We start from the raw sequence: 23,148 nt of genomic DNA on the forward strand, positions 1-23,148 counted from the left end.
AAGTAGGGGAGACAACAGATCTAGGTGTGATGATTGATAGAAAACTGAAATTAAGGGAGCATATTGCAAAGGTGGTGAAGGTAATTCAGAGGATTGCTGCAATACTGAGAAGGAAGCTGACCTGCAGAGATAAAAGAGTTATCATTCCATTGTATAAGAACCCTGATCAGACCACACTTCGACTATTGTTCTCAAATTTGGTTCCCATCATTTGAATAGGATAAATTACTGTGGAAAGGGTACAGGGGTTGATAGCAAAGATGGTTTCAGGACTGTACAGTGTTAGTTATGAGGATCGACTGAGTGAATGTGGAGTGCAGAGTTTGATGAATAGAAGAAGGAGAGGTGATATGATCGAGATTTTCAAACTGCTGAGAGGCAGTTACATGTTAGACATTGGAGAGTTCTGTTGCTTAGTGGAATGGCAGGAAGGAGCAATGCCAAGGGGCCATCCCTGGAAGTTACGAAAGGAAAGCTGTGAGCAAGAAGGTGAGGAGTGGTTTCTTTGCGTGGAGGGTGGTTGAACCATAGAATTCATTGCCTGAGAGAGTGGTTAGAGCAAGAACTGTCAATGAGTTCAATGAGTGGTATGATAGTGTTTGTGTTTCATAAGAAGGACTTTCCACAATGATTCGTTTGACTCCATAGAGGCCTGAATAATAATAAAAAATCCTTTTCATGTCAAGCTGTTCTTTTGTCCTTTTAATGCTATGTGTTACGTCATTAGATATGGACTTAGCGAGTGTGTTCCTTAGAAACTTGGGCTTCTCACTTGCAAGTCATGCAACTTTACTAGAGAGAATAACAAGTCCTGCAAAATGAATTGCACAATTCATAGATATAGAATCTTGACAAATAGTTCTAAGTGCTTTATCATAGTGTTAATTTGGTTTATATAAAGTCAAGTTACTTGATCACAACAGACATTGAAGTCTAATACATTGAGTACAGATGATTGTGATTAATGATGCAAAAGTGTGTGTAATTATTGATCTTTCTGCCTTTTTGCTTTTTATATTTTTCCATCTCTGCTAAGTATTAAATGAGCATCAAGCTTTGGTGCTTGGTGTCTTGTGTAGATATGCTAATAGTTTTGGAGCTTCTTGAACTTTCCAATGTGTAGCTATGATATGAGATGTAAGGCATATTAATTTGCTTTCAGATATTACGTTTCTCCCAATAATTGGAAGAGAAAAGCTGAAACAAAAATGCGTATAACATTATCACCCATCTGAATTACTTTGAGCTGTCAAGCTGCAAAACAAATTGCACAAGCCCAGTGTATCATGTAATTATGCACAATGTATTAGTGATTGTAGTATAGTGAAGACTCAGTTTAGGTGAGGTTAGGACAGCTTCCAGTAACTGTTTTAAAGAAACATATCCCATATGTTTCCTCAAAACAGCCATTTAACAAGGTTCCTTGCTTCCTAGACTGAATTCAAATTTAGGTCTTTCTAACCAAAGGCAACTGTAATGTAAACACCTCATTTCTAATATATAATTCTCATTAAAAAAAAAAAAATAAGTGATAATATTTGTTTGATTTGATTTCCTTCTCAAGTACATTAAAATATTATGGGGTTCTGTATTAGTTAAATAAGTTATTTATGCAATGATTGTTGATGTATGATTTCTCATTTGAGTGCATCTGTTTGCAAATATTAGTCATCTAAATTGAAACCAGCAAACCTGAAAATCATATTGTATATATATATATATATATATATTTCTTCTTTATAAATTACAAATATAATGGCTCTGTTTCTCACTTGATAATGACAATGCCCTTTGGTTGTACAGATCTGCACTTGAATCCTGTCTAGCATGCAGAGACCCTCTATAAATGCTTTTCATCTGAAGGTGAGTTAGCTGGTATCATATGTAGATGATAGAGTTTTCTTCTTGCAAACTTAGGTTTATCCATCTTGCAGACAGGCCAGCAGCCAAAAGAACACATGGTTTACAGACAAAGTATATCCCAACAGGCATAAGACCAAACACCTTATTCTGCTAAATTAAGGATTTGCTTTGTAATCTAAAGACACTTGTTGCAGTGTGGGCCTTTATAATCTGGAAAGCACTGAAGATGGAGGAGAAGCAGAAGTGATAAATATACAGAAATTCTAATCAGATTTTGTGAGCTGCAATGTATATATGTGACAGGAAGTTATATTCTTGTTTTCATCCTTATTTATTATTATTATTACTACTACACTGGCATTTCTGTGGAGTCCACAGATATTGTGAGAAGCCAACGCTAGTTACTGATGCAAGTGCATATTATCTCTCCTTAAAGTGACTCATTAGTAAAGCACCGATGATGGCTGCTGGCAGACTGTTCTACTCATTTACCATACTCTGAGAAAATAATCTAATCCTTACCCTTGCTAATCACACTCTTACACAACTTCTAGGAGTGACTTTTTGTTCTCTGTCCAGCTATATACGAAAATTTCTTTCTACTGTATAAAACATCTTTTGTAACTTATATGTGTCTTTTCCACCTATTAAGTAAACTTTGTAATTCACAAATCTTCAGTCTATCCTTATAGGAAACACTCTACAAGCTAGTCACCATTTTGGTCACTCATCCGAGAAACCTCTCCATCACATCCCTAAGAAACTAGAGTAACTAAATTTGTTCGTAGTCTGCATATGGTTGTATCAAAGCCTTATAAAGTGGGATAAAAACTTCTTTCTCCATGATTATTAGTGTGTTTTCTAAATCCAGATGATCCTTTGAGAGATTTTGCCTACTTTTGCAATATGTCCTCTGAACTTCAGTGTTCTGCTTGCCATCACTCCCTATTTCTCTAGTTTCATCCTTCTCTTCCAGTTCAATTCCATCTATGCATTACGCTTGTTATCACTTTTTTTTTCCCATCCCAAAGTACAGAGCTTTACACTTTGACCTACTGAAGTAGCTCTTTACCCTGATTAATAATCTGTTTACATCATCCTGCAGAATCTGTACATCACATTTAGTAAGTTTTGCTGTCTGCAATTTATCAGAAATCAGAAACAGTTGAATATTCTCACTTATATCATTCCCAGTATTACTCATGTACAAACTAAACAGCAGCTGCCCCAAACCATGCCTTAATAATATGCACTGTTATCTTACCCACTCTATTATCCATGTCACTAATGTTATGTCCATCCCTGTTTGCTTCAGTGCATAACAGAGCTCCATGTGGTCTTGTAAAATGCTTTTGCAAAGTCTAGTAGTGCCATTATATAGCTGTTCTTTTATCCAACTCAGGTCTCTATTGTAGATAGCAGATTGCTAAGACAAGACCTGCCCTTCACATAGCCATGTTGTCCTCATAGAATGTCATATTCCTATACATCCATTTCTGAATTCTGCCCTAACAAACATTTCAGTACCTTAAACATTACCTCTAAGATACTATTTTTCATTGCTGCTCTGTTGAGAATTTAAATTAAACAGCCTGCTTAGAAGCAGTGCCATATCTCTTGCACTTGTAACACATAGGCTGATATCATCCAACTCCATGGGTATAGTGCCTGTGTAACCCTATGTAAATGGCATTTTCTCCTGTAGCACTACACTTTTGAAGAAAGTCCATTCGAGTTTGATTCTAGTCACCAACTAGAGGAACTTTTTCTAGGCCTTTTTTTTCTGCCAGTTCCTGAGTTGGTATGTTTGGCACAAGCAAGCAAGCTTTTTTTTTCTCCTGGAAACATTCTATGGTAGAAAATATACCAATTTAGCACCCTGTGGCTTCTTTCTCTTTCCCTGACTTCATTTTCCGATGAAAGGAAAGCGTTGAAAACGTTCAAGTGGCAGTAACCACGACCATCAACAGTATCCCAAAAACCAATATAAAAAACTCATTTAACGAATTAATTGACTGTGCCAAGCGCTGTATCGAAGCTGAGGGAGAGTATGTTGATTGAAATAAATGATTTGAATAATTATAATTGGCCTGTGTTTTATTTTCTATCAAAAGTTCGGTTTGTTTTTGGACAGAGGGTGTATTTCCGACAATGTATAGTGTAAGGCTAGAAATCACTAGATGTTGGTAGTTGACTGCATGTTCTCCTCCCCAGATGTCTATGAAAATTCCTTGATAGCCTTGGGCCAGTATCAGTGACAACTAAAGTTGGAGATTAGTTGCTAACAGGTCTTTAAGAAGTTAAGGCTAACACCTCGTCTACTCCCTTTGGGGAATAAAAGATGTTAAGCATATTTTCTCCACTCCATGGATATGTTCACCTTAAGATTTCTTACTAAACCTCTAGTTCATCACCTTCTGTTCTTATGATCCTTTTCACATTAGTCACTACATTATTTTCACCTTCATACATTATACAAGCATGCATGATCACTGAGTAATTCAACTGTTTCTTCTGCTTCTGTCACCTCATTACTGTCAGTAAGAATTAAAATAGAATTTAATACTTCCTATATTTCGTCCTAGTCACTAGGACATCTACGGGGATTACAAAAACAATTAATGTAACATATACACAAATAACAAACAATACTAAGCCCAACCACGTGGGTGACACTAAAGTCCTATCTAGGTAGAGCGCCCTCTAAGGGCAGTAGTAGGTGGCCTGGAATGTAAGATGGGAACTCTGGTGATGAGTGTTTCCCAAATCTTTGGAAGCTTAATGCAACCGTATTTATTGAGATTTGGTTGGTTTTTGAGAGCTGCTGCTGCTTCTAAGAAAAGTCTCTCTTTCTTGAATTTGCTGTGGTGGAGCATGGTGATTTTCTTCCATGATACCCTGTGGGTGGTGTCCACAGGCTATCATGTGGACACCATCCTGTTGAGATGACTGAGGAAGGAGTCTAACATGTCTGGGCCATGAGGCCAAGACTCCTTCCTCAGTCATCTCAATAGTCTACATCCAAGAATCCAGTTCACTATGGAAAAGGAAAAGAACAATTGTTTACCCTTCCTAGACACCTTAGTCACACGCCTGCCTAATGATACACTTACCTTCACCGTATACAGAAAACCCACACACACAGGCAGATACATTCACAAACTCTCCCACCACCACCCCTCTCAGCAATATGGCATTATTAAAACTCTTACCAAGAGAGCCCACAATCTTTGTTCCAGTGGAACCACCCTCACTACTGAGCTTAACCACATACACAGCACTTTCCTCTCCAATGGCTACAGTGATCACAGTATCAAAAAAATAATCAACTTCTCCCCCATTCCCCGTCCTTCTCGTCAACAAGATTTTAAAAATGCCATCACCATACCCTACATCCATGGCACATCCGAAAAAATAGCCAAGATACTAAAACAGTACAACCTACACACAGCATATAAGCCCCACCGCAAACTTGCTGCCCTTATCCGTTCTATGAAAGATCAGCTCCCTCCTCTCTCTCTACCTGGAGTTTACAAAATACCCTGTTTCTGTAAGCTGGCGTACTTTGGACAGACAGGCAGATCAGCATCCATCCGTCTAGAGGAACACAAGTCTTACATCTTCAAACACAACTATGGTGGCCATTCAGGCTTGCCATGTTTTGGACACCACCCACAGGGTATCATGGAAGAAAACCACTATGCTCCACCACAGCAAATTCAAGAAAGAGAGACTTTTCTTAGAAGCAGCAGCAGCAGCTCTCAAAAACCAACCAAATCTGAATAAATACGGTTGCATTAAGCTTCCGAAGATTTGGGAAACACTCATCACCAGAGTTCCCACCTTACATTCCAGGCCACCTACTACTGCCCTTAGAGGGCACTCTACCTAGATAGGACTTTAGTGTCACTCACGTGGTTGGGCTTAGTATTGTTTGTTATTTGTGTATATGTTACATTAATTGTTTTTGTAATCCCCGTAGATGTCCTAGTGACTAGGACGAAATATAGGAAGTATTAAATTCTATTTTAATTCTTTTTGAGTGTTGTAAAAAATCCATTAAGCCTCCAAATGATGTCCTCACAGCCCTTAAGCCTCTACACACATTACTGTCAGTGTTCAGTAAAGTTAACAATATAACAAAAAAATTCTTTGGAGTCTCCATTGATCTGCTTGCCTAAATTTTTTTGCATAATCTGATTTGAATATTGAATATGTTCTGTATAGCTTGATGAGCCTCTTGATTACTTTTTTACTTATATACCTTCCATAACATTTTCCTTTTTTGCAGTTCCTGCTTAATGATAGTACTTATCCATTTAAATTCCACCTGATTTATTCCCCTAACTTTAGATATGCAGCCCAATACCACTTTTCTGAAATATCCCATGACCATTTCCTATGCATTACTAAAATCCTTCTTTTGTAGCTTTTTAAGACAAGGCACTGCTTCAGGCTTCCTCCTTTCAATTTATCATAATCACCAACTTTGCAGTTTCACTTATATCCCTGCATAATTAAAAAATTCCACATGCTTGGTCATCTTTCAGGTCAAAGCTGTGTGAACACTGCTTCCCATCTGAGCAGCTGTTACTTTGGTTATGGACATATTCTCTGATGCTATTACCTGATACAGCACTCTCATATCTTGAATCCCTTCTATTTACATGCTGTTTTTGGTAATTTTCTATATAAACTCTGTTTCCATTCCTTTGTGTGTCCTTTTCAGTTATGTCCCATACTTTACGATCTGAAATGTTCTCGGCGTAACAATGAAAAAACGAATTAATAATTTCCAAAATTATTTTTATTTTTCAACATAATCTCCCTTAACACTAATACATTTATTCCAGAAATGCTCCAGCACCATTATTCCGTCCCTGTAGTGGTTCTCAGTAAGATCTGCAAAATACTCCTCTACAGCTGCAATAACCTCTTGATTAAAAAAAAATACAGACCAGTGAGGATGAGTTTTAGTTTTGGGAGGAGACAGAAGTCAGAGGAAGCCAAATCTGGGGAATAGGTTGAATGTTCCAACAATTCATAGTGCAGATCCCTTAATTTTCCCATTGCCAAACCACCTTTGTGGGCAGGTGCATTGTCCTGATGAAAGATGATTTTTTTTCTTCTGAAAACGGGGTCTTTTCTCACGAATTTTTTCATCTAGTCTGGTTAAAAGATTGGAATAATATTCCCTGGTTGTGGTTTAACCCTTTTCAAGATAATTAATAAACAAAATGCCTTTAGCATCCCAAAACACCAATGCCATAACCTTTCCTGCTGATGGAACCGACTTTGTCTTCTTTGGTGCTGAACAAATGGCTGCTGTCCACTGTTTTGACTGCTGTTTGGATTCTGGTCTGTAATGGTGAATCCAAATCTCATTCATAGTAATAAATCAGTGCACAAAATCAATTTTATTCTTGTTAAAACGTTCCAAGCACTGTTCAGAGATTTTCATGCAAGTGCGTTTTTGATCTTCTGTGAGCAAGCACCCATTTTGAAAAGCTTTTTCATTTGCAATTCTTAATGCAAAATATATCCTACATGTTCTTTTGAAATGCCTATAGTCTCAGCAATTTCACGTACTTTGACTCGCCGGTCATCTAATACCATATCGTGCACTTGATCAATGATTTCTGGTGTTGTTACATTTTTTGGACATCCTTCACTTGGATCATCTTCAAGGCTGGTACGGCCACGTTTAAACTCGGCAGCCCATTTCTTAATTGTCAAAAACGAAGGATAAGAGTGTCCATAAACTTTTATGAACTTTGAATGAATTTCTTTTGGCATTAAACCTTCTTTTACAAAGAATTTTATAACTGCATGATACTCAATGTTATCCATTTCGAGAGATACAGAGAACACTTTTGCTTCAGACAGCTGTATAAAAAAACATACTACTTGATAGAATGACTTGCAGTTTCGCATGGATGCTTATGACAGATGTACCAACTTAGCAAAAAAAAAACTTGCTGATAGTGCTGCTATCTGTGGTCGAAAAGATAGAATGCCAATGATCTTTTTATCCATGAAAAATGGTAAGGTGGTCTGACTATTTCATCCACCTCAGCTCCTGGGAGAATATACAGTGCTGATGGTAATAAGGCAACAGAAGCAAAAGATATAGTTGAGTTGCTGAGTGATCATTTTGCAAACATGTATCATCCAGGTGGAAATTTTACAGTTGTTGATGCGACAGAGATGCATATCAAGATTGAGGTAGATGAACACAGAGGTGTTCAGCATATTAAAAAGTATGAATGTGAACATAGTACTGGATGGTATATCAGCCTGTGTGCTATGTGAATGTGTAAGAAAATTAGTATTGCCTCTGATGATGTTCTTCAATCTAAGTCTTATCTCTGGCAGAATTCCAAGGCAGTGGAAAGACAGTAAGATAGTTCCAGTGCACAAAGGTGGGTTAAAGACATAGGTAGCAAACTGCAGAAGAATTAATATATGAGGCATGGTTGTTAAAGTATTAAAAAAGCTTGTTAAAGATAAAATCCAACAGTGAATGGATAAGGATTCAATACTCTTTAGTGGACAGCATGGCTTTGCAAAGGGTAGAAACCTGTCTTAGTAATTCATTCACTTTTTATAATAAAGTGACAGCAAAATTGAATAAAGGAAATCATTACACCTCGATACTACTGGACTTTGCAAAGATATTTGACAAAACGCCACATGGAAAACCATTACTAAAGTTGGAGCAAATGGAAATGGATATGAAAGTAGTAGCATGAATGGAGGGAGGAGGTTGGGGAAGGCTGACAATAAACCACAGAGAGTAGTATATGGTGAAATAGAATTTTGGAGAATGAGGGTTATTAGTGAAGTATCTCATCGTTCTGTACTAGGGCCACTATTTTATTTGTATATCAATGATATAGGGAAAGATTTAAGGCAAGATATTCAGTTGTTTGCCAGTGATGCAAAACTGGAGAAAGCAATACTTGATAAAGGTGATGTAAAATCCTGCAGGATGATTTAAATAAATTGGCATTGTAGGCAAAGGATAATGATTGTCAATTTAATGTTGCAAAATGTAAGGTTATATACTTTGGGTTGAAAGGGTTACATGTGTTGTATCATATTGATGGTTCCAGATTGTAAAAAATTGATGAGGCTAGAGACTTGGAGATAATGGTGGACAGGGAGTTGAATTTCAGAGGACATATTGCAAAAGTTGATAAAAAAGCTCAAAAAATTATTTGGATGCTGGAAAAACATTATCAAGTAAAGATAGGAAAGTTATTATCCCTCTTTATAAGGCAATGATTTGGCTGCATCTTGACTATTCTGCACAAATTTGGTCACCTGGGTTACTTGGAAATCAAATGGTAGAAAGGATTCAGAGACAAGTGAGCAAGTGGAATGCTGCTTATGAGGATAGGTTGGAGGTGTATAGGTGGAAAAGAGGGGATATAATACAAACTTATAAGATATTAAAGGGGTTTTATAAATTTGATTCAAAGGAAATTTTTGAATATATGACAAATAGTCAGAGAACTAGGAGTTATTCTTGGAAGTTATGTAAGAGTATGGTTAGTGGGGGTGTACAGACTAGATTTTTAGTATGAAAAGGGATGGATATGTGGAATGAATTTCCCGAATCAGTTGTGAGTTCCCTTATGGTGAATAAGTTTAAGGAGACGTATGATAAGTTTTGAGGATAAAATATATAGTTTGAATCTCTAGACTCCATGGATATACCATATAATAATAATCATTTAATTTGAAAGTTCACACTTGCATTCATCTCAGTGATAGCTGTGTGCCTTTTTATTTATCTGTTGTTCTGTCATGTTATTTATTTATGATTCTGTTTGATGTGATAATAACACATAGCATGAATTTGATGATGAGGATAATGCACCAACTGCTCAATAAGCTTCTCATATATTACTATCAGGTTTGGTCTTATGTACTGTTGTGAGACTTCTAATCTGCACTGCTGTGCCTGTGAGTGAGATACATGCCAGGTTAGGCATGTATCACTCATACTGCTTGTAAGAAGAGAACTTCCTACATGCAGATATAGGAACTTCTCCTCTGATGATTAAATATAGCTTTGGCAAGGATGACAATGCTGTTCTGTGTGTGTGTGCTGCAGGGTCTAGGTCATCATTTCTTCCACCTAAAAAATACCCTTTTGTAGCATGGGTACCTACTTGCAAAATATCAGTAGGTTTCTATTGATGAAAATAGTCTCACTAGGAGAAGCTATGTTATGTCATCACAAGTATCGTATATTGCTGTTTACCTGCCTAATTATTCTCCAGTTTGGAGAATATGCATGATTAACAGTCATGTTTAAGGCTTTGTGGAGTTCTATTCAGTGACCCAAATGCTGCAAAATTTTGCAGGAATATGTCATTTGCATGAGATATCTAATGGGGAGGGGGGGCAATGGTTCCGATATTCACCACCAAACAACATTGTAAACACCAAATGCATAGAATTTGCATATCATGCAACTTGGGAGGTGCTAGGAGAGTTTATAAAGATGGACACAGGTTGGATTCTGGTTGTTAATACCATCCATGATGATGCCGCTAACCTTACCTCAATGTGCTGTGAAGCTGAATTATCTAAGCGATTGCAAAACTGTTTCTGTATGCCGCAGATTTTGCCACACAAGCAAATGCCCACAAGGTTCAATATCGCCATGTGCTCTGTGACGAATGATTAGTTGTTTTGAAGAAATGGGATCCTTGAGAGTTCGACCTGGTAGAGGTGGCACACCAAATCAGTTCACAAGTAGTGAATGAAGTTGCTACTGCTGGTGTGATGCAGGCCATGAATAACAGCATTGGTTCTTATAGTGCACGTGCTGTATCAAAACACATGGATGTGTGCCTTCCACAACTATTGGGAAAATTCTACAGAAAATTCTCTATTTCTTCCCATGCAAGATAATCCTGACACAGAAGTTGCACCTGCAGGACTTTGAAAGCCGACTCGCATTTGCTTTAACATTCCTTGCTTGAGTGGAGTTGGATGCTTTGTAGCCATGAATGATTATGTCGAGAGATGAGGTTCACTTTCACCGGAACAGAGCTGAAAATACCCACAATTGTGTGTGGCGTGAGTTTACAGCTTCATTTCTCATTGGACTATTTTCTTTGAGGAAATTCACCAATCAAGTCCTGTGACCTGCTCAGTTACTGCAGAGAGGTATTGCGATATGATGAACAATTTTGTTGTGTCACAGCTACAGCAGCAGCAGCACCTGTACACAGATTTAATCATTTTTGTGCATGATGGGGCTCCTCCACACATCAGTCAATCTGTACAGGAGGTTCTTTGAGAATGTTTCACAGAGGTCAGAGTGACCTGTGCATTTCCCACTGCATGACCACTTGGTTCACCTAATCTGACCCTGTGGCTTCTAGCTTTGGGGATTTCTCAAAGACAGGGTTTATCAGGATCATCATGATAACTTGCCAGCCCTGAAAGACAGCATTCTGTACACTGTGCAAAGGATTGCAATTTGTGGCATACTGGATATGGTAGCACATTGAACAGTACAGCCCATGAATGCATAATGGAAGTGAATAAAAATATGTTATTTATGCTTATGCCGCTTTTCTATTTCTTACACACACGGAAAAATTACTACATCTACATTCAGTACATTAAAAAATAGTTCCATTTAAAAAATAGAGTTTTTTATATAGTCTGGAAATCCTGCTCTAAAGACTAGGGGATGTGAATTTTGGAACTACTTTTTTTTCCCCTCAGATATTGCTTCCAGATGATGCATAATATATTCCTGCAAAGTTTCACAGCATTTGGATCACTGGGTGGTGCTCCACAAGGCCTTAAACAGGGATACTTCAATTTTGATCACCATATACTTGCTACATAGCCTCAGTTTTGATGAACAGGAACAACTTGAAATCAACATGTAATATATATTTTTTCTCTTAGAAATATAATTATTCTTTGATAGGAAGGGTTACGTACACTGGTAATAGCAGAAAAGTTGATGACTAAAGAGGAACTGGATAAATTCAGTCAAGATCTTCAAGAAGCACGCAATCAGATGATAGACCGTGAAGAAAAGGTAGGGAATTTGAAGTAATATTTACTGTTTTCTTATTATTTTTCAATTTTTTTTTTCTGGGAGATTAATTTCTGTAAACATTTTTTAAATGTTAGGCCTACCCATTAAAAATGTGCCACCTGTAGTATATTTAATGAAATCAGTTAATTTAAATAAAATTAATGAAATGTTTAAGTCTTTTCAGATCTCCAGTAATCAGCACCTCTAGAACACAGTCACAATGGCATTTGCGAGATTTGAATTTTAGTTGGAATGACTGGGTTGAAGTCTCATCTAGAACATGAAGAAACCTTATGTGGCCTTTTCATATGAAGACAAACTAGTTAAATTCATATGAAGGTGGCAAAGTTTTTTTTTCTCCCAGAAACTGTGGATGTAAATGAAATAGACACACTGGCTGAAGAATACATATAACAGACATAATACTATTGCCTTAATTATTTCAGCTATAATTCTTGTCCAGGTGATCTCATTCTCCAGTGAACTGAGTGATGGTCATTGCACCAGATGATAAAAAGCCGCTTGTTGCTTCCCACTTGAAAACATCAATAAACATTCATGCCACAATTCAACGAGGGAATAAGATTATCACTAATCTGTCATTGGATCTCTGATGTCTCCCCCCCCCTTTTTTTTTTACATCTATTTTTAAGTAAAAATTTACAACTGAATCTTTGATCTACAGTGGATTGATTTGTTTGAATAATGATTGAGTTAGTTACTTAATGCAGCAGTATATCTTAATTACATGTGCTCTTTGGCCTGTTTTTCAGGTGACAATCTGTTTTCAGAAGTAAAAGTCCTGCTAACTTAACTATGGAATCAGCTGACTTATCTTCAGTTCAAAAGTTCTTTTAATGTTGTGTTTCATCTTATATGGGGATTCTACTTATGACTTTCTATCTAAATGGAACATGTCATTCTTCTCATGACTGCACTACAGTAACTGATCTGCAAAAGAAAATACAATAAGTTCCTTTACCACTTTTTTATGTAACTAAATTTGTAAACTTACTTCATTTTAGTATTGTGGATAGACTAAGCTTTTTCTTTAATTTTTAATTATTTTTAAAAAATATCTTCAGTTTTTTATATAATTTGGAAATACTGCTCTAAAGACCAAACTTAGAAATATTAAAGCCACTTCAAGCCTCCAAGAAGAAGTTCAGAAATTAATGAACTGTTAAAGTATTTGTAAAGTCTCACTCCCTTACTCACACTTACCTAATACAGCTTCCAAGGATAACCTCTTGTTCTATCCCAATCTCCCTCCATTTTATGAAAACGTTAATCCTATAGCAATCTCTTTGCAACTTGTACATCTCTATCATATCTTCCTCCTATCCACTAGACTCTGTAAATTGCATCTACTCAACCTTTCTTCATATTCAACATTCCAGAGATCAGAAACTACCTTAGTCAATCTCCTCTGGACTTGTTTCACCAGGTGACCAAATCTGAGCACGTCCACATGTGGCCTAGTCAAGACCTTATATGATGAAACCAAAATTTTCTTACTTCTACAAGCAAGTGCCATCTTCTGCATCATTCCCAGAATTCTTTGTGTTATCCTCACAATTTTGGCAATGTGTCATCTATATTTTAGATCCTTATTCACCATCACCTCAAGATATCTAATTTCCTCCACTTCTAACAATATATTTCCACCAAGTGTAAATTCTCCAACCGATCCTTGTTTCCCAAATTTTCAAGCCTTCGATTTTGCAACATTGAACTGGCATCTCCACTCCCATGTCCATTCAATCAATCTATTTAAGTCTTCTTGTAAGACCACAACATCTGCTCTATTCCTCATATTTCATCCCAACTTTGCATCATCTGCAAACAATATTCCCATTCAAATCTTCCCTAATATGATTAACATGCAAGTTGAACAGCAATAGCCCTAAAACAGACCCTTGAGGAACACCGCTAGTGACTTTTCTCTTCTGGGATATTGCTCCCCATACACAACTTGCTGATACCTATCAGATAGTCAATCTCCAATCCAATGTGCTATCTAATATCCAACCCCAACTGCTCTAGTTTCAACTTATCATGACTTTCAACTTATCATGCAGTAATCTGTGTATCTGAGTATCCGTCTCCTTTGTCCATTGAAGCTATCACCTCATTGTAATAAGTAAGTAAATTACTAAAATATGATCTTCCTTTAGCAATTCCATGCTGTTCATCAAAGATAATACCACTGTTGTCAACTAAATTCTGTATCCTGGTTCCCACCAGCCTCTCCAGTACTTTAACCACAACAAATGGCACACAGATAGGCCTATAATTTGGCTTGAATTCGAAAATGAGTACATTGCCCACTGGAGCAGCTACGCCAGCAAAATAATTACAAGATAACATACTGTAACAGTATAAGAAATATGTTTAAAAATGTATAAGAAGTAAATTTCATTTTTAGTATTTTGATTTAGCATTTCCTAACAGATTACATAGTATAATACAGTCAGTCCTCAATTTACAACAGGGTTCCATTTCAGTGGTTGTGTCATAAGTTAAAAATCACTATATGTTAACACTTAGCATGCCTGAATGTTGAAATATATAGGTCTGTTTATATATACATACATATATATATATATATATTTTTTTTTAACTCATTTTATTCTTTGTTTGTGAAATAATGCAAGCACGAAGGAAGACTTGGTTTCGAGTCTAGTTGGCGACTAGAGGAAATTTTTCTAAGCCTTTTTTCGACCGGTTCCCGAGTTAGTTGATCTCTGGCACAGGCAAGCGGATTTTTCCTCCCGGAAACTCGGGTTTTTTGTCCCGTAAACTCAAGAAAATCGACCGTAGAACCCACATTATTTTCAGACATTAAATATATTGTGTTAGAATTAGAGACCACGAGATGGCAGCACATTTGAGCCGTCTCTCTTCACTGTGTACCACTTAATTAGTGATAGCCTTGGGCCATCTACCTCTGATTGGTACCAGTGGAGATTGAACTGCCCACTCAGTCTCCAAAAGTTAGATAGGGCTAAATGGCCTCGCCTACTCCCCGTATAGGGGAATAAAAAGGCATTAGCTGATTTTTTTTTTTTTTTTTTTTTTTTTGATTATTGTATCCAGTACCATCCTGTAATAAATAATGAAACTTGATTTTAGAGTGTTTTTGTACTCCTACCAATAAAATAATCATCTCTTAACACCCCTACACCAAATTGATTGGAAAATTCTTTTCATCATACAAAAATCTGGTATAAATGGAAATTTAAAGAAGCCTGTGAAATATTTATTAACCGCACTAATCTTAACAATAATGATGGCATAAAAATCCCAATAATTTGGATGGTACACATTCAGCCCACTTAGTTCTTCAAGATTTCCCTGACTTTCAAGTTCTAGTTCTTTCAAGATAATGCTGACTTGAGGACTATAAGCAATTTTTCAGTTTTTATTGGCCATCATCCATGATGGTTTGTTTTAATTTATATGTATACTTATACAAGTAACTTTTTTATGTGAACATGTTACTCTCTATCTTAATTTTGTAACTTAGTCGATAATAATAATAACAGAACTTTAGCTTTGACATGTAGTAATTTTTTTTTTTTTTCATCAGAGATCAGGTCAATTGTTTTAATGGTTTACCAGTAACTTTAGCATAACATATAGATTATAGTGCAGCTTGTTTCTTTGGATATATGTGTAATACTCCAGATGATGACCATAATGCGAAAGTCGAAACATCGAGTGATTATTTTGGTTTAGGTATAAGACATGGTGACACAATAACTTCAAAATTATTCACAGCGTGTGCCTAGAAGAAGAAATATTAAAATTCTTGATTGGGAAGGGAAAGGTCTGAAGATAAATGGAAGATATTTAAGCCATTTACGTTTTGCAGATGATATAGTTATCTTTACTTCAACTGTGCATGAATTACAGACTCGTATCCATGAACTACAAATTGTAGCAAAACAGCTGGCCTAAAGATAAACCCGAAGAAGACCCAAGTTATGTTCAATAGCTATGTCCAACCAGAAATAATAAAAATCGATAATGAGGAAATTAAACAAGTTGATCATTACATATACGTAGAACAACAGATATCAATGGAATGAAATATCATGGACGAAATTAAAAGGTGCACGATGCTTAGGTAGAAAGCACTGAAAATTACATTCAATATTCAAAAGCCAACTACCATTATTCCTGAAGAGAAAAGTTTTTAGCCAATATATTCTTCCTATGTTGACATATGGCTGTGAAATATGGACACTGAATTTAAAGGAAATTCAAAAATTAAGAACAACACAATTTAGTATGGAAAGAAGTATGCTTGGAGTCACAAGATTGGATCACAAAAGGAATACATGGATAAGATATCAAACCAAAGTCTCTGATATCATAGGTAGAGTGAAATATCTGAAGTGGCAATGGGCTGGGCATATTGCCCAAAGACAAGATCAATGATGGACAAAAGAAGTACTGGATTGGATTCCACGAGAGGAAAAACGACCATGACGCCGACCTAAATCACTGTGGATTGATGATATCATCAGATTTGCAGGAGTGACATGGAAAAGGAGAGCCAATGGACAGACAGTTTTGGAGTAATCTTGGAAAGGCCTTCATCCAGCAGTGGATCGACAATGGTTGATAACAATGATGACAATATAGTGGTATCTTGCTAATCCGAACCTTCCAGTAATCCGAACTGCGGTTTGAAAGAAAAAAAAATTAATTTATTACGTATTATTATTTTGTATACTATTATTTTTAATTGATAATTATTATTTTAACTATTATTATTTATTTTATTATTATTACTGTACAGTATTTTTTTCATACTGTCGATTGTACTGTTATACTGCAGGCCTATTTTGAGTTATTGTGTGTTCACATTTCCTTGGGAAGCCGTCGAACCTGAAGCAATTCGAGTGTCATGGAAAAAACTGTGGCCTTCTAGAATTTAGGTGATATACAAAAAGAGGAAATTCAAAAGGTCCATAATTTGGTTAAAAATATAAATCCAGATGTTGAAATTTCACAAACAGATGTTACGGAATGGATTACAGGTAGAACCGAAAGTGAACTCGAAATCAAATCAGACGCTGAAATTATAAATATCACGCTACAGAATGAATTAGAAGATGATGATGACAATAAAGACCTCAAAGAAAAAAAAGTAAAACATGAAGAGGCAGTTGATAGTTTTAATATGCATATAGAATGGGCTAAGCAGAATGATACGCCATTCCACAAAATTTTATTGCTAATGCAGCTCCGAGAAGAATGTCAGTCAATGAAAGTCTGACTATGGGAAGGGTGCCCAGGGAATGGAAGGAAGATAAGATAGTACCATTGCATAAGGGCAGTAGCAGACTGGAAGTGTCTAATTATAGGCCATTTGTGTGTCATCAGTAGTTGATAAGATCTTGGAGAAATTAGTGAAGGACCATATACAGCATTGGGCAAATGAGGGTAATGTTATCTGTGAGAGTCAACATGGATTTGTGAAGGGATGCTCTTGTTTTAGCAATATGCTAGCCTTTTATAATAAAGTTACAAGAACATTAGATGAGGGAAAGGCATATACTGCCATTTTCTTGGATTAGCAAAGGCATTTGACAGGGTACCACATGATAAGCTGATATTTAAGTTGCAGCACATTGGTTTCGATGTCAGGTTGGTCAACTGGATTCAGGATTGGCTGTCTGATAGGTACCAGAGAGTTGTGTATGGTGGGACAGTTTCAAGGGGGCAGAGGGTTACAAGTAGGGTTCCACAGGGCTCAGTACTGGGGCCTATATTGTTTAACCTTTATATCAATGACATTGTCAGTGGATTGCCAAGGGATATTCAGTTGTTTGTGGATGATGTGAAGCTGGGAAGGATTATTAGTAATAGTGCAGCTGTGATAGCCCTGCAAGAGAATTTGAATAAGTTAGATAGATGGGCAAAATGAATGGGGGTGTCAGTTTAATGCAGCAAAATGTAAGGTCTTGAGGTTTGGGACACTTCATACGCTGTTGGAGGAGTTATACTCGAGGAAACAGGGGACGACGAGAGATCTGGGGTTGATATTGATAGAAACCTGAAATTCAGGGGATATATAGCAATGGAGGTGAAGATAACTCAGAGGATTGCTGCAATACCGAGAAAGACGCTGACCTGCAGAGATAAAAGAGTTATCATTCCATTGTATAAGAACCCTGATGAGACACACTTAGACTTTTGTTCTCAGATTTGGTACCCAGGATTTGAAGGGGATAAATTAACTGTGGAAAGGGTACAGAGGCAGATAACAAAAATGGTTTCAGGACTGTACAATGTTTGTTATGAGGATTGGCCGAGGGAATGTGGACTGCAGAGTTCGGTAGATAGAAGAAGGAGAAGTGATATGATTGAGACTTTTAAACTGTTGAGAGGTGGTTACAGGGTTGACACTAGGGAGTTCTTTCGCTTAGTTGAACAACAGGAAGGAGTGATGACAAGGGGGCCAACCCTGGAAGTTATGAAAGGAAGCTGTGAGCAAGAGGGCAAGGAGTGGTTTCTTTGCATGAAGGATGGTTGAACCATGGAATTGCCTCATGAGTGGTGAGAACGAGAACGGTCAATGAGTTTAAAGAGTGGTATGATAACTTTGTGTTTCCTAGGAAGGACCTCCCGTGATGAGTCTTTTGACTCCATGGAGGCCATAATAATAATAATACCACCTTCAGCACCTTGCTTTCAGATAACTGATACTCGAACGAAGCCAACACTTTCCTGTACTAAAAGACCTCGTCACTTGAACTGCAAGAAGCGAGGTTCTTCATCATCAATAGTAGTGATTTCCATAATACATGTACGACCAAGGGCTACATCATCTACATCTTCAAACTTGATGAAAGAAAGTTTCATCAGGTTCCCATTGATTGTCATTTACAATTTGCACCTGAAGTATTTTATTAGTTTCATGGGGCTCAAATGTAATTGTTTCCTTTATTGGTATATAATTTTCTCTAGCCACTGCAGTACTATCAATAGTTTCAATCCTGCAGTGAGCAAGGCTTGATGTTTTCCCATGACGAAGAACTGTAAGTTACATGACCAGCATTCTTTAGAACAGTTGCACTAAATTCAACGATGGCAATATCTTGCGTTTCATGTTTTTTAGTGTCTTCACTGGCTTTGCATCCTCTCCTTCTAACATGTCATATACCTGTTGCAGCTTGTCATTAAGAGACAAGGTTTTGTTTTCTTTCCTCCAGTTATATCCCTAATAGCTCCAACCCTGTATCACATTCTAGGCTTATAGATGATTCTCATCTATAAGTCTAGCAGCTGCTAAACAAGCTGCATCTTCATCAGTAAGTCCTGGTTGTTTTCGTATTTCCTTGATAAATTTAATAAGAGACTTTTTATCTGGTTCACCTTCTGGGAAATATTCAAGCATTCTTTTTTTCTGGTTCAGTTCCAAGTTCCAACTGTTTTTTCTGTTGTACTTTTTTTCCCATAAAGATATTCTTATCAACTGCATATGAAACAACCACAAGTAATGGAAAGAAGAGAAAAGTGATTACAGCCTCCCAGACATCTACTTGTTTTGGAGTGACACACACACAGCAGAGTAATCAACAACCAAATATATGCAAAAATGCTGAAGGATGCTGTGATGGCAAACACTCCAATCGTCCCTATCCTGCGGGTTTATTCTTTAGGAATGGATACTACACACACTGCTGAGATGACTAGTAGGTTAAAAGCTGCTGAACCAACAATAGTTCCTGGCCCAAGGTCTCCAGCATAAAATATTTGTTTCTCTAACGGCAGGTCACCCTAATGCTAGAGGTTCGTTTCTAATTACTGATTAGAACCAAACAGATCAGATCAGAGAGTTCCAGAGTTAGTTGATCTCAAAGTTTATAGTGCAGAATTAAAAACCAAAAAAAATAAATAAATAAATAAAACGACCATAGAGGTCACTATTATGCACAATACATTAGGGCTACAATATGGAGGTGGCAGTTGTCTACTATACTTATTCCTGAAAGCCTTGGTTCATTGATAGTTTGAGCTCACTGTTACTCTTTTTCTAGTCTTGACACCACCATGTATTACTTTCTGATGTATGTCAGTCAACTACCCTATTCATGTCACAAACCTATTTGCATACCTGTCCTTTCAAGTTTTTGTAAACACTACCTCCAGTGTGGGAATCTTGTCATGCCTTGATGAGATCTAGAAATATCATGGTATATGCATTACTCTCATCGGACTCTGTAGTCATTGTTATAAAATGTGAGTAAATTGCTAAAGTGAAACTTACTTGATTTTGGATATAATCTTAATTAGCCTAACTTGGATATATATATAATCCTCTCCAGCACATTAATGACTATTCTAGAGATGCTGATTGGTCTATAATTGGTTGCTTCTGTACTATACCATCCTTATATAATAGAATTATCTTTGCCCTTCTTCCACTCATTAGGAATCATGCTTGTGTTGAGACTCAAGTTGAATAACCATATCAGAGGCACTCTTAATTCTTTTGCACATTCCTTCAAGCACCTGTGCTGATAGCACAATTATTCCCATTGTTATATTTAAATCATGCTCCTGCAATAGTTTTTTTTTTATTGCAAGCTCTTGCAATAATGCTTTTATCATAGTATTATCTAGATAATCATTGGACATCTGTTTGAGATGAATACCTTACTAAAATGAAACTGCTTTCATTGTTTACCCATCTAGTACCCCACATCATCATAAACATACTATTTTACACTTATCACTACCTTTCATTTTACCTTGTTTCCTTAGTTAGAAATATTGCTAATGTTCCATCTGTTTAAGCATGAACTTTTGACAAATAGATTTTCATACTCTCCATTCTTTTCTCCCATAAACTATTCACATTTTCTAATGAATACTCTCATACATGCATAATACATGAAACTGTGTTGACTTCAGAATGAAAACTGAAGTTATTAAGCAAGAGATCCATAAGAAGAAGAAGATGATGGGGAAGAGACATTGTTGAGAATGAGGGGTGAGAAAAATTATCAGATATATAAAGATCAGGCCAGACAAATGTATCGTATGAAAAGCAAAGTCAGAATATGAAAGAAATTTGCTGTGCCAGCTAAAGACAATCCAAAAGAATTTTATTATTATGCTGCAAGTAAAAGAAAGGATATAGGAGAATAATTTCACTGAATGCAGATGTACTCATGTCAGAATCAGTTGTGATTATTCATATAATAAGTGCTTACTTCACCGAGATCTATCGACCTGGTGTATGTAACAGGGATAACAGTGTCGCAACTACATTGGATGAAGAAATAGAGGTACATGAGAAAGTTCTAGAGCTGTTGCATAACCTGAGTAATAATTTGGCAGTAGGGACAGAATGCTGCTGATATCGGATATCAACACATATGCTAAAGGAACTGTTCAGTCAAAATGGTTAGGCCCTTGATATATTGGTAGAATTTGAGTCTCAGCTCAGGAAAGATCTCACAGGAATGGAAAACATGTTTGATAGCCCTGTTGTACAAGTGTGGCTAAAATTGTTGTGCCCAACTACTGTCCTATCAGTATCTCTAGAGTTGTGGTGAAGATTTTAGAGATGTTGGTAAGAACTTGCATACAGAAATGGGTTGATAGACAAGCTATACTTTGCAAAGAACAGCATGTGTTTACTAAAGGGAGGTCATGTCTGAATAATTTGTTTATTATTATTATTATTATTAACATCTGACATCCATGGAATCAGAGACTTATCATGGGGAAAGGTCCTTGAACCACTGTTGTTCGATCCATGCATAAATGGTAGCATTAATAATATTGGGACGGACCTAACAGAAGTTGTTGAATTGTTTATTGATGATGCATGGATAGACAGAGCAATCAAGAATGCTACTGACATGCAACAAGTACAGAATTACTTCAATAGGTTGGAACTGTTGTCAAATGATAATGGCAAATGAATGTTATCAAGTATAAAGTTATAGTGGCATAGCTAGAGGTTTTGCCACCTGGGGTGGTCCCTGAGTTTGCTGCCCCTTTAAATACAACAAAAATACTACAAAAAGTCAAAATGATGTATAGGGAAAGAAATTAAAACACTATGTTTATTTTTGAAGTAAAACTTTAATTTCAACATTATAAAATGTTATTTTCTTGCTCTTCTGTTAGCAAAATCGTCGATGACATTGGCGAAGTCTATTTCATAATAATGTAGGTAATTCTTAATCAGTTTCATTTAGAAAAACTCCTCTCACAACTAGCAACACTTACAGCAGTTGTGAGAAGAATTCGCAATAGCATTACAATATTTGGAAATGAGTTCTTGAGACTATATTTTATAATTAACTGCAAAAGTTCAAAAAGGTTCAAAGTACCATCCCGGGTGGACCGTCCCCCCCCCCCCCCCCAGCTACTCCTCTGTAAAGTTATGCACTTTGGCATGATGAGATTTCCAATGGTATGTTAGATTGATGGGACTGTGTTTAGAGAAATTCATGAGACTAGAGATCTTTCTGGAGTTATGGTGGATAAGCATTTGAAGTTCAAAGGTCACATTGCAAAAACGTTGATTTTTGCAGAAACAAATGTTGATTGACTTGTAAGGATGAAGCTATTTTGCCCTTATACAAGATCTTGATATGACTGCACCTAGACTACTATGCACTGTTGGTCTTCTGGGTTCTGAGGTGATAAAAAAGGTTTGGAGAGTGTGCAAAGAAGAATTACAAAGATAATGTCAAGATAATGGGATGTGGACTGAGGATACTAAGCAGAAGAAAGTGTAGTGAAGTGATAGAAGCCTGTAAACTTTTGAAAAGTGTTATAGGATACCAGCTGATGGATTTTTTTTTTTTTTTGTTATATTGTGGGTGGAAAGAGGACAAGGGGTCACCATGGAATTGTGTGTGTGTAGTTTAGAATAGGGTGAGAGCTAGATTTTTCTCTCACAGAGCATTGAGTGAGTGATATAGTTTGCCTTTTAAGTGGTGAGTGCCTCTAATCTGAATGAGTTTAAGAAAGGTAGGACTGGTATGAATAAAGTGTAGTCTTCCTCAATGAAAGTCTCTGATAGTAACAATAATAATAATTTGTTTTTATATTCACCCATATTAAGAATGTTATAGTTAAGAGAAATATTCCAATATCCTCCATTTGGAAACTACTGGATTGGATCTTTGTATTATTTTTCTAGAAGTTTGCAGAACTTCTGATAT

General features: G+C 36.6%; 1 protein-coding gene across 6 annotated transcripts in view; it reads left to right on the forward strand.

The window, feature by feature from the left end:
• Positions 1 to 23,148, forward strand: part of LOC150093183 (phospholipid-transporting ATPase IF-like) — a 799,705-nt gene that overhangs the window by 357,198 nt on the left and 419,359 nt on the right. For all 6 annotated transcript variants that reach the window (XM_090413774.1, XM_090413776.1, XM_090413778.1 and 3 more), the window contains one exon: positions 11,828 to 11,941. In XM_090413774.1, coding sequence (XP_090269900.1) covers positions 11,828 to 11,941 — 114 coding nt within the window. The remainder of the gene's footprint in view (positions 1 to 11,827; positions 11,942 to 23,148) is intronic.

This window comes from Typopeltis vanoorti, chromosome 24 (genome assembly GCF_054136105.1).
Source record: "Typopeltis vanoorti isolate ZY-2024b chromosome 24, IOZ_Tvanoo_1.0, whole genome shotgun sequence".
Lineage (NCBI taxonomy): Eukaryota > Metazoa > Arthropoda > Arachnida > Uropygi > Thelyphonidae > Typopeltis > Typopeltis vanoorti.